General features: G+C 49.6%; 1 protein-coding gene across 1 annotated transcript; it reads right to left on the bottom strand.

Annotated features, from left to right (window-relative positions):
- Nucleotides 1-5,783: 5,783 nt before the first annotated feature.
- LOC307244623 (transcription factor Sox-17-alpha-A-like) lies at nucleotides 5,784-8,429 on the bottom strand. Its single transcript, XM_080019875.1, has 2 exons — nucleotides 7,897-8,429; nucleotides 5,784-7,064 (listed from the first exon to the last, which is right to left on the bottom strand). The coding sequence occupies exons 1-2, from the start codon at nucleotides 8,207-8,209 to the stop codon at nucleotides 6,103-6,105; spliced, it is 1,275 nt and encodes a 424-aa protein (XP_079876001.1). The 5' UTR covers nucleotides 8,210-8,429; the 3' UTR covers nucleotides 5,784-6,102.
- Between the last annotated feature and the right edge of the window lie 3,173 nt (nucleotides 8,430-11,602).

The following is an 11,602-nucleotide window of genomic DNA, read 5'->3' on the forward strand; positions in this document are numbered from 1 at the left end:
CAGTTTTACCAAACGTACATAAAAATATATTACAAATGTATTAAAACCATTCACAACAATACATCGCAAATTAAACAGATATCTTTTTCTATGTGTGTTTAAAAGTACGAAGCAAAACAATGACACTCTGAAACACACACACACACACACACACACACACACACACACAAACCTTGTGCGTGGAACAACAAAGGCCTCTGACCCAGGTCATGACATATTGCCCCCTCCTCTTTATTTAGATCATATTTTCATGTTTTTTTTTAGGAAATCCTACCGGCGGTCCCAAAACGGCACCTGATGGTGTGAATACTGCGGATCCGTGTTTCCTGCAGGATGGGGGACGGGGGGGACAGGGGACGGGTGACAGGGGGGGACGGGGGACGAGGACGTTCCCACAACATCTGTCATGATGCTGCAAAGGAACCAGGAAGAGCCAACAGGTGCTTCAGGGATCCAGGGGGAAAGAAATGACAATGGTTCATATTTATCTGAGAGAGGAACTGGGAATACACTGTAGAAACCTTGTTTCTATCATATTCACAGTTTATTCCTGAAAATGTTCTTTTATCCAGATACTGTAGGATATTTCTTGGGTTGGATTGGATTTCGGGGTCGTCGCATTGTCCAAATGCATCAACAGCGTTGACAACACACAGAGTTATATCGTAAAGTACAATAATCAGTAAATCAGATTAAAAAAACATCAAATAACACTTTATTCATTATTTGTCTGTCGGGGGGGGGATTCAGGTGCAGAAGTCGACCGAAGGGCGTGTGAATGAAAAAAGAGATAAAATGAATAATAAATGTAAAAAAAAAAGTACAATGAAATAAAAGATAAGTACATTTTTAGAAATAGAAGTTAATAGGGAGTATTGGAAAAAAAACAGTCATAAAAAGAAGAAAATTATTATTAATTAAAAAGTTATTATATGATAATGTTATAAGACAAAGATTAAGTGCAAACGCCTCTCGATCCAAACCGGTACCAGTACTGGTGGTACTGCATATTATATATGTATATATATATAAATCATTTACAGATATTCAAGATGCATTGATAATATGTAAATGAAGTCATATAGAAGGAGGCATCTATAGCTATTTTTTTGACAATTTGTGGGCCGCTCTTTTAGGGGCTGTTATATAAAAACATGGAACAATTGCTGGCATATCGACAAGCAACGACTCATCCGTGGAGCCTCGTGGACTCACTGAGCCTCCGCTCGGGGCTGATGAGCTCCCCGACCTCGTGCCCGCGACTCACCGGCGACTCCCGAGGTGGCTCCCCGACCCCGGGGGTCCCCGTGGCGGCGGCGGCGGCAGCGGCCCCGTGGCTCACCTCCTCCTCGGGACCGGCTCGTCTTCCTCCGAAACTTCCCGGCGGTCCGGAGGTTGGACGTGTGGTTCCTCGCCCGGCGTGCCTCGGCTTCCAGCGCCCGAAAAGCAAAGGAAAAGTCACCGGGGGGGAAGCGGCGCGCTGATGCGGTCATCCTCTAATCTCTCCTCCTGGACACAAGCTAAAAATTCTTCGGAATGCCACGAGGGGATTCCGACGCGGGAGATCAGAACGGCACCGGAATTTATTCCGCCCTCTCCGACTCGATTCCCCTCTCTCCTCTTTCATGGATGAGCCGGCGTCCCGAGGTCTCCCAAAAGCGTTTACATTATTTTTGTAATGACCTGTTGCTGTGGGACACATTATATTATCACCTGCGGAGGGCGTTTCGGATCCGTCCGTCTTTTTGCAGCGCATCCCGGGCGCTCGCAAATTTGTGAATTCCAAACGGGTCTAAATGTAAGTTGGCGAATGAGGGCGTTTTTAAAGTTTCGTAAGGAGACACGCAGGCTTCAAGTGCTGCAAGGTCAACTTTGGAGAGTCCTTCACGGTGTCGTCGACGCAGAGTCCCTGCAGCGTGACGGGTCCTAGCCCCAAAATATCCCCAATTACATTGAATTACATGAGATGGATGAATTGTTTCATTCGGCGGTATCCCTCAGAGGGTTACTGCGGTATTAGAGCGCCTCACATCAGGAACAAACAGGCGACAACGATGAAGTGAAACATAGAAAACAGAAGGAAATTTGGAGATATTCTAAAAATATAAAGAATTTGGGAATAGACAAGAAGCCTAGAAAGAAACAATAGGAAAGAATTGGAAGTATAAAAGCAGGAAACTTTGCATTTATGCATACATATACAGTATATCCATATACAGTATATATATATATATATATACATAGTGTGTATACATATCCTGTATTTGCTGTATGTACACAGGGTGATAAGCAGAGAATTCACAGACTCACACCAGATTTAAAAAGAAAAACCCGACAACAACCCGCAACATCGTTAGCGTGGGGGTCCGACGCCCGCCCCCAGGCGCCTTGGAGGGGACGTCTGGGGGCAGCTCGTCTAAAAGCAGACCTGAGGGTGGACGAGGGCCCGGATCCTAAGAAAAATAAACTTCTGAGACCCAGCTTTGAGCGGAGATTTCCACGAGATGCGTGGAACTATATATAGTGAGAGCACAGCTGGGTGGTGGCGCTGCGACAGGCGGGGGCCATAAACGCGGCCGGGCCCGGGGCCGTGACGGGGGCCGGGGGCCGGGGCGGGATGGCGTTCTGCCGGGGATTACGGGCCACGCTGCCCAAACGCCCCCCCTAGGCCGCCCCCCCCCCACTCCACCCACAGGCCTTCAGAGGGACACACCCGGGCTGCAGCTGTCTCACATACTGTATCAGCCCCATCAATGACTTAATCAGCTGGCTGCCCCCCCCCCCTCTCTCTCTCTCCCATTTCTCTCTCTCCCTTTCCCTTTGTCCCTCTAGCATGCTCACACACACACACACACACACACACGCGCACACACTCGTGACCCTGGATGTGGTGGGGACATTACCGTGAGGACGCCCGTCATATCTTAACGTCCCCGCTCCCACAGCGTTGGCAGAGACTCCGGGAGCCGACACGCGGGGTGTGTTTTTATTCAGCCATAAACCTCTTTGCGGTTATGAATGTGTTCATGTGTTGTGCTGAAGTGACCTGAGGAAGTGGCCAGTTTATTGGCACCAAGGGCACCGGAACGATGTTGCCGAAATCAGCGGGGGAAAAAAAACAAACAAAGTATGAAGATTGACCGAAATAACATATTTAAATGAGAACAAATAAGTGAATGAATGAAGATGAAAAAAGGAGGCATATCCAGGGGATAGAAAACAAAAACTGGAACATAATCATGATAAGCCTCGTACCATACTCCCTACATATCAGGGCAACACGGCCTCGCAACTTAACCGCCTGTACAAGGAGGGAACAAAGCGTCCGATTGGACTTAAGTCGTTGAAATGCAGTTGAACCTGGGAGCGGGCGCGTGGAGGCCGTTTGCAGCTAAATCAAGGTGAATGTTTATCAGAGTTTTTTTGGGGGAAGTCCGCCCGCTACCTGAGGAGGGATTAGAGCGCCGCCGTGATTAAATCCGGTGTTAATGTTCCCGTAATCTGCTGCTGGGGCCTGGGGGCGAGCGAGTCATTAGAGACAGAGAGAGAGAGAGAGAGAGAGACATGTGTCTCACTGTTGTTTTTATCACATGTGCAGTGCTGAGGTTCTTTGGGAGATTAATTATTTCACTGAATGCAGAAATTTTTTTTTTTTCCCGTTGCCCTTTTTATAATATAAAATATAAATAAAATATCAAGTAAGACAACGGGGGGCATTGACATTAAGATCACGAAGAATCTCTATCTCACTAAATGTTCATCCGCTCACATCGACTCCATGTTTCCTCCCCACTCGTCTATTATCGGGTGATCCCCCCACCCGGCGCGGGGGTCTGCGTCGCAGGGCTCGGGCCCCTGGAGGCTCAGGGGCCTGAGCCCGTCGTTAAGGGGGATCATCTAGGACTCGGCCACCGTCTGCGTCTCACACACACGCACGCACACGCACACACACACACACACACACACACACGCACACACACACACGCGCACACACACACACACACACACAGGGCCTGGGGTCGGGGGGAAGGTTGGGGATAACAACGTCTTGTACCTTAATACTTTGGGACTCGTCGGGTGTTGCTGTTTCGGGAGGAAGTCACATGGAAGTCCTGCATTCACGGGTTCTAAACGTAGGCTCCGGGGACCCCCCAGGGGACCTTCCGCAGGTTCCGCAGAAAAATGACCAATGACATTAGGCCGCACGTAACACCGTCAGAGAACGTCCAATGATGTTTAAATATCTCTTTGGGTCCTAGTTTCTCACTGACTAGAGCAGAGACACTAAATCATGGATAATAACAATAAAAATGTTGATCTAACATTGGATCCCAGAGACTAAATGTGATTAAATAGTTCCTGATGTGGATCAAACTGAGGGTCCTTGACAGGAAAGAGGTTGAGACCCGGCTCGGAAGGATTCTTCTGACTGTGGGAAGGTCCAGACAGATCTACGGACATGGAACATTATTTCCAAACACCGGCTGTGAACAAAGCCCCCGAATCTTCACCTCTGCACCATATTTCCTCCCAGGTGCTAAAAATGGCCTGTGGGGGTCACGGTGATTGACCCCACGAGAAGAAGCTCTTCCTTTTAAAAAAAAATTAAAAAATAAAAAGAAGGAAAATCTTCTATTTATATGCGGGTGCCCCCTCGCAGCCGTGAATACGTTTGAAAGCCTTCACCGTGTCACGTCTGCTCTCGTTTCAGACGTTTAAACCTAAATGTGATGCACCCATAACATGACGAGGTCCTTTTCAGCAGCCATGTCGAAAATACACACAACAGTATGGTCTGTGAGTTACGATTAGTCTGCATATACTGTATATCGATATACTGTATGTATAAAACAAAATGCTATTTGTTTCACAGAAATACAAAGTACATATATCTACATATACTGTATATATATTATATAGAGTCCTGATCAAGACAGCAGCATCACATAAACTTAAAATTTTAGTTGCAGAAAACAAAAAATACACAATTACAAGGAATATGATAAACAGGTGAAAGCAGGTAAAACTATATTAAAGGTTAAAGAATATATACAGTATGATATGTTCTATAAATTGGTATATGATATAAATCCCTTGTTAAAGCATACTTACATACACCATCCTGTTTATGACAAAGCCTAATTCTGATTTATTTATATATATATATATATATACACAGTATATACAGTATATATATCAGCACATTATGTTCGAGTTACAATTTTAGGTATTTGATACTTTCAATAGCACAATTAGCAGCATGAAGCATATATTTTGTTATACATGATATTATATAACACATACAGTATATAGGTATTTCATATATTGCTTCTCCATTGTCTGGGAAAAGGTGCAGTCCAACGTGGTTTTTTTAACGCCTTTCCCATTAATCTCCAGAGAGCAAATCATTTCGTGCAGGATTTCCGGAACGTAAAGCGTTCTCTCACGCTGGGAAAACACGGCGCCGCGTGTAAAACACAGACTGAGATTAGCAGCATGGAGCCCAGGGTCAGGAAGCAGGGTCAGGGGGGAGACTGGAGGGACTGGGGGGAGACTGGAGGGACTGGGGGGGGACCTGGGTCTGACCACCTCGTGTAGAAGAAGGAGAATTAGGAGCAGACAGACCTTCTGCTTGTGTGGTTATTGAATATCCAAAAATAATATTAATATCTAGATTAGTTCTCCTCAGAATCATATATATATATATATTTTATTTTTTTTTACTTTTCATTAAACAGTTTTTAGTTACATTTAAAAAAAACAACAAGATTCATCTACTTTTCAACTGTTTTTATTTCATAAAAGTGCAAAAGTATAAAACACCTACAATATATACATACATCTTAAAATAGTGACTGTACAATATTAATGATGACATCATTTGATCATATTCCTGAATTACAGTTCAATGACATGGCTTCGACGCAGTCTTCGACATTTAAATAGAAAGACGGCCGTGCAGTTCAGTAGTCACTCCTTGTTTAATGTCTTTTCTTTCTTTCTTTCTTTCTTTCTTTCTTTCTCAGAGTGTGAGTTCCAGACACACTTTTGAGGTCGGGGCATTTGTGTCGTCGCAGCTGCAGCCCTGAGGCCGTGGGGGCGTTATGAGTTGTAGTTGCAGTAGTACACCGCCGTGCTGGCGTCCGACAGCACGGAGGAGATGAGGCTGTCGGGCCCCTGCATGCCGGGCTCGGGGGCCGTCCCGTAGGCCATGGCCCCCAGGTCTGCCCTCCCCGAGGAGGAGCTCAGGTACTGCTCGAACTCGCTGCGGTCCACCTCCCCCAGCAGCTCCGAGTGCTGCATCTGCTCCACACTGTCCACGCCGTGCGGGTGGGCGTCGGGCGGCGGGGAGAGCTGTCCCGCCCCGTGGCCTCCCCCATGGCCTCCCCCGTGGCCTCCCCCGTGGCCTCCCCCGTGGCGCTTGGGGTGCCCGGGGCTGCAGTGCTGGGTGTAATACACGGCCAGCGGGTTGGGGCAGCCGGCGTAGGGCGGGGGCAGGGCCGCGGACTGGGCCGCCTGGTCGGGGACCGCGGTGAGGTGTCTGTGCAGGAGGGCGTTGCCGTGGTGATTGGGGTGGTTGTGGTGGGGGTCCTGGGGTGGGTAGTCTGCGGCCTGGGGGTGGGGGTGGTAGGCGTAGGCGGGCATCATGTGGCAGTCCTCCTGGCCGTGCGGGGGGAAGAACATGGAGTCGGACTCCACGGCGTCCAGTGGCGAGGTGTCCGGTGTGGGCAGGCTGTAGGGCTCGTAGGAGGGTCCCCCCAGGGCCGGGGCCTCGCGGTAGTGGCCCAGGGGCTGCGGGGCCAGCTGGAAGCCGTGCTCGTGGTAGCCCAACGTCAAGCCGTCCACGCACACACGCCCGTCGCCCCCCATGGCCGAGGCCTGGTGCTCGGCCACGCCGTGGACCAGGAAGCCGGAGTCCAGCCGCTTGATCCGCTTCACCTGCTTCCTGCGCCGGGGGCGGTACTTGTAGTTGGGGTGGTCGTGCATGTGCTGCACGCGCAGCCGCTCGGCCTCCTCCACGAACGGACGTTTCTCGGTCACAGGAAGCGACTTCCACGACTTCCCTGCAGATTAAGAAGTGCACGTCAGCCACACGGCATCACAAACACACACACACACACACACGCTCCAAAATAGATCACTGCCATTTTAGGGGCTTCTCTGATTCCACAACACTGTGTCAGGGGTTAATCAAGTCAAACTCTTATATAGAACCAATCACCTCCATGTGAAGAAAGTGCTGAAAACAGGTTGGAATCCATCGCTTCCTTAAATCTTCTTCCGTTGGCTGTTATATATTTTGCGTGACATTTAAATATTTGAGTTTGTTTTTCTTTTGAGTTTGGATTCTTTCGCATCTCACTGCTCTTATCTGTTCCGCATCACTTTGTAACTCTTGCTTTGAAAAGTGTTATTTAAATGCAATTAAAATATAATAATCATTTACAATATTAGATTTTGCTGTGATTATCCCTTGAAAAAAAAAAAACTTGTTCTTGTGTAGAAATTATTAAACTCAATTTCTAAAAACCTGTAAAAACAGATTTTCCACTGATAAGACAATTGCACCACTGTGTAATTACAGGCATAATTCATCACATTTCAATTAAATTCCAAACTTGTTGAAACAGGGCTTTACAGAGTTTATTAATTGTCGATTCTATTTTTTTTGGGGCTATTTTCTACATCTTGCCAACTTTCTTTCTATTTTGTATCATTTATTATGATTTCCTATTTTTTTTAAGGGTTCTGTTCCAACTGCCCAACTTCTCCCCGGAATGAAAACTTTATTTAATCTGAGCTAATCTGTGTCAATTAAAACAAGTAAAAAAAAAAAACACCGCATGTCTGCTCCAAATCTAAAAAACACTTAAAAACAAGAAGGTTTCTTCTCACCCAGCATCTTGCTGAGCTCCGCGTTGTGCAGGTCCGGGTTCTGCTGCGCCAGCCGCTTGCGCTCGTCCTTGGCCCAGACCATGAAGGCGTTCATGGGCCTCCGGATGCGGGGCTCGGCCTTGCCCCGGTTCTGGCTCTGGCCCTGGTGTCCGGACCCGGACGCGCAGGGCTCGCTCTTCACCCTGGCCTCCCCCGGCGGGGGGCTGCGGGGCTCTGCCCACGGACAGTGTCCCACCCCGGGCATCAGCACGGACATCGCGCACCTTGCGTGGCTCTGGTCGTCGCTGGCGTAGCCCGCATCGGGACTGCTCATGTCGGTCCGGAGCGCCGACAAACTACCGCTAAAACTCCAGGATTGAAGGGGAAAAGTCGTCGGGGGCGCCGCTGAGCTTCGGGCCCCGCGTCGGGGTCACACTCGGCCCGGGGCACCTCGGGCACCTCGGAGACTTGGAGACTTGGAGACTCGGAGACTTGGAGACTTGGAGACTTGGAGACTTGGAGACTTGGAGACTTGGAGACTCGGGGACTTGGAGACTTGGAGACTCGCTGCTTGGCTTGAAGGCTGGAGCGCTTTAAACCCGCGGCCGGCCAATCAGGGGCGGGCGGGCGTGGTCACGGCCACCGCGGCCCCGCCCCCGTCCCCGGTTGGACGGACGGTGTCTAACGAGAGAAAGACGAGACGGGCCCCGGTCGGTCGTCGGCTTGCGGGGCCCTTTTCCTCGCAAGGACACTCAGAAATCAGCGAGATACAACAGAGTCAAAGTGTTATTTAAGGGTTTTTTACAACAAAAAAAAAAATTAGAATAACAAAACAGTCCCCACAGTCAACACACACTGCACTGTCTATATATGTATATACTATAATAACTGTTAGTGCTCAGAGCCGTGTTGATCAACAGGAGGTTCGATCTCCCTCTTCCAGACAATACACATTAGGGTTTCTCTGTGTATTGGGGGGGGGATCCACGGTATCGGAGGTGATTGTTCCCTCAATGCCTAATTTTACGCGTCGTCTCGGTTTCCAATTCAGGGCCGGAGGTGTCGGGAGGTTAAGGTTGAATTAATGTGAAATGTGATGATTATTGATGGACGTCTGCTCTGGAGGGGCTGCCGCAGTGCCCCACCTCCCTCCCCTCCCAGCGTCTGGGACACGGCTCAGATCCAGACCAGATTCTATTAGTCTGACACCCGGAGAATTAGGAAGAAGGATGGAGGACTGAACGCAGACGGAGGACTGGACGCAGACGGCGTGCTGTGGTGAGTCAGTGGGTGCCTCACTTATCTGAGTTGAAAGTAAAATCCAAGATGTGAGACCAATGAGTTTGATTAATTTTGTTTGTCTGTGTGATAACTGTTACTTGTTCTTTTTCTTCATATTTTACATAATTTTCCTCTATCTGCTTTGACAGTATTCACTGCGCTCATTGAATCATCTTTGAACATGTTTGAACCCTAAACATGCACCATTTGTAGAAATGTATTATTCTGTCAAATTGAAATTTAAATTGTTAACAGATTTGGAAGAATTATGAGATTGTGTTTGTTATAACTGTAATGAATTCATATTAATTTGAATTAACTCTTTAACCTCGTGCCATCAGTGTCCACTATGGAGCCAGGTCAGTCGGGGGGCAGTGTGCGTGTGTGTGTGTGTGTGTGTGTGTGTGTGCGTGTGGTGGGGGGCTTACTTAGTACAACCTGTTGGTGACTCCACCACATCTACAACCCCTCCTCTCTCTCGCCCCCTCTCTCTCTCTCTCTCTCTCTGCACTAAACGTGCAGACTGAATCCATGTTTGTGGACAGAAACCCAAACATGGGGCCACGGGCCCCTTATCAGCGCCGACAGGACACAAGACACAAGCAACAAGCTCCATCTGTCCCCCAGCGTGCACTCCCAGCGCCCTCCCAGCATGCTTTGCAAACGTGGACAGTCGTGTTTTTTTTTGGGTGGAGACGGTCAATGTGGAGTCGGACATAAAGTGTGAAAGGTTCAGATTGTCCAAAGTTTATTTTCAGACCGTGCTCCCGTGCTGTGTTCAGGGTCGATCCTCGGTGGGTGAATCATTTTGGTTTTGTTTTCCGCTCATTCCCGGAGAAGCCCACGTGCGCTACGTCAGGTCGGCACAGGAGGCGTCCACGCGGCTGCTGGGACGCTGGGACGCTGGCAACTGGGAGGTTTGGAGGTTTGGAGGTTTGGAGGTTTGGCGGGGGGTTGGTGGGCTGGGAGGGTGGGTGTGGGTGGGTGTGGGTGGATGGGAGTTAGTGGGGGGGTAGAGGGAAGGCCACTGTACCGGGGCAGGATCAGGTCTATAATGCTGTCATCATCTATTTTACCACTGATGACCCGATATGGTCCAAGCCCCCCCCTCCTCCTCCCTAGCCTCTGGAGAGAATAGAGGGGCTGTCTGTGTGTGTGTGTGTGTGTGTGTGTGTGTGTGTGTGTGTGTGTGTGTGTGTGTCTGTGTGTGTGTGTGTGTGTGTGTGTGTGTGTGTGTGTGTGTGTGTGTGTGTGTGTGTGGGCTTATGCGTGCAAGGGGTGGTGTAGTAGTGTGTATTTGGGTGTGTTTATGCATGTGTGGATATGGGTGTGGGTGTGACTGCACCCTGTCTGTCTCTCTCTCTGTCTACCTCTCTGTTTCTGTGTGTGTGTGTGTGTGTGTGTGTGGCAGTGCACACTCCCGCAGGCGTTTGATGGGAGAAGTCATAAAGTCTGGAGTTTCAGCCTCGTTTCCTCTGCAAGGTGAGGTTCACAGCCAGCCCGAGGAGCGGGGGAGTGGAGGGGAGGAGGGAGGGGGGAGGTGGGGGAGGCGAGGAGCCTCCTGACCCCCCCCTCATCCCCACCCTGTGCCTGGGGAGTCTGGCGATGGGTGGGGGGCCGAGGCTCTCGACGCCAGCCGCTGGACTCTCCGCTCAGGGAGAGGTCACTCAGCTTGCTTACACAATGGCATTATCTCAGTTCCAGCCTCGGCTACTGCCGCGGTGAGCACTTCCTGTCCCTCGGCGAGCACTTCCTGTCCTTGGCTCGGCAGCACAAACTGTCCGCCTTGCGGGCCGGCTCTGACATACGGCCCTGCGCCCGGTCGCCAGTCTCGCTGTCTAAATGTCTGTGGGTGGCTTTCATGGGAATTGCACAATGCGCCGGCTGCCTCCTTTGTGCCGTGCTGCTGAGCCGCCGTGTTGCTTTAAACCCAGAGACGGAAGGTGTATATATGTTAACACTCTGATCCCCAGGGGGCCTGAACTCCGGCACAAACACAGAAAGGAAAAGTGTAATCACCAGCCCCATCGTGTCCAAGAGATGTGATGACTTTTTTCTCGTGGAATATGGACTTTTTTAAATATGATTACTGTTGGATTTGACCTCACGCAGCCCTGATTAAAGCTGAGACACGCTGGCGGGACCCCGTGGATGTGCCGAGGGTTGAAGTCCCGGTGTACTGGGCAGCACGGCGGTGGGGGAAAATACCACGGTGCGGGAAGTGCTGGATGGTAAAATTGAAAATGTGTGTTGAAAATGTGTTGAAAATATCAGGAAGAGTGACGACGGTAGCAGAAAGTCCTGAAAGCCCAACGGGAATTGGACCCCCAGAGTTATCAGCTCATCTGACCGATAGGAGGAGGCGAAAGATCCTCACGACCACGTTGTTCAGGCGACGTCAATGGGAAAAATACCCCGAAAAACATCGCATTTTTTGCAACCTGTA

The sequence above is a fragment of the Zeus faber genome (assembly GCF_960531495.2).
Source record: "Zeus faber genome assembly, chromosome: 19".
NCBI classification, from domain to species: domain Eukaryota; kingdom Metazoa; phylum Chordata; class Actinopteri; order Zeiformes; family Zeidae; genus Zeus; species Zeus faber.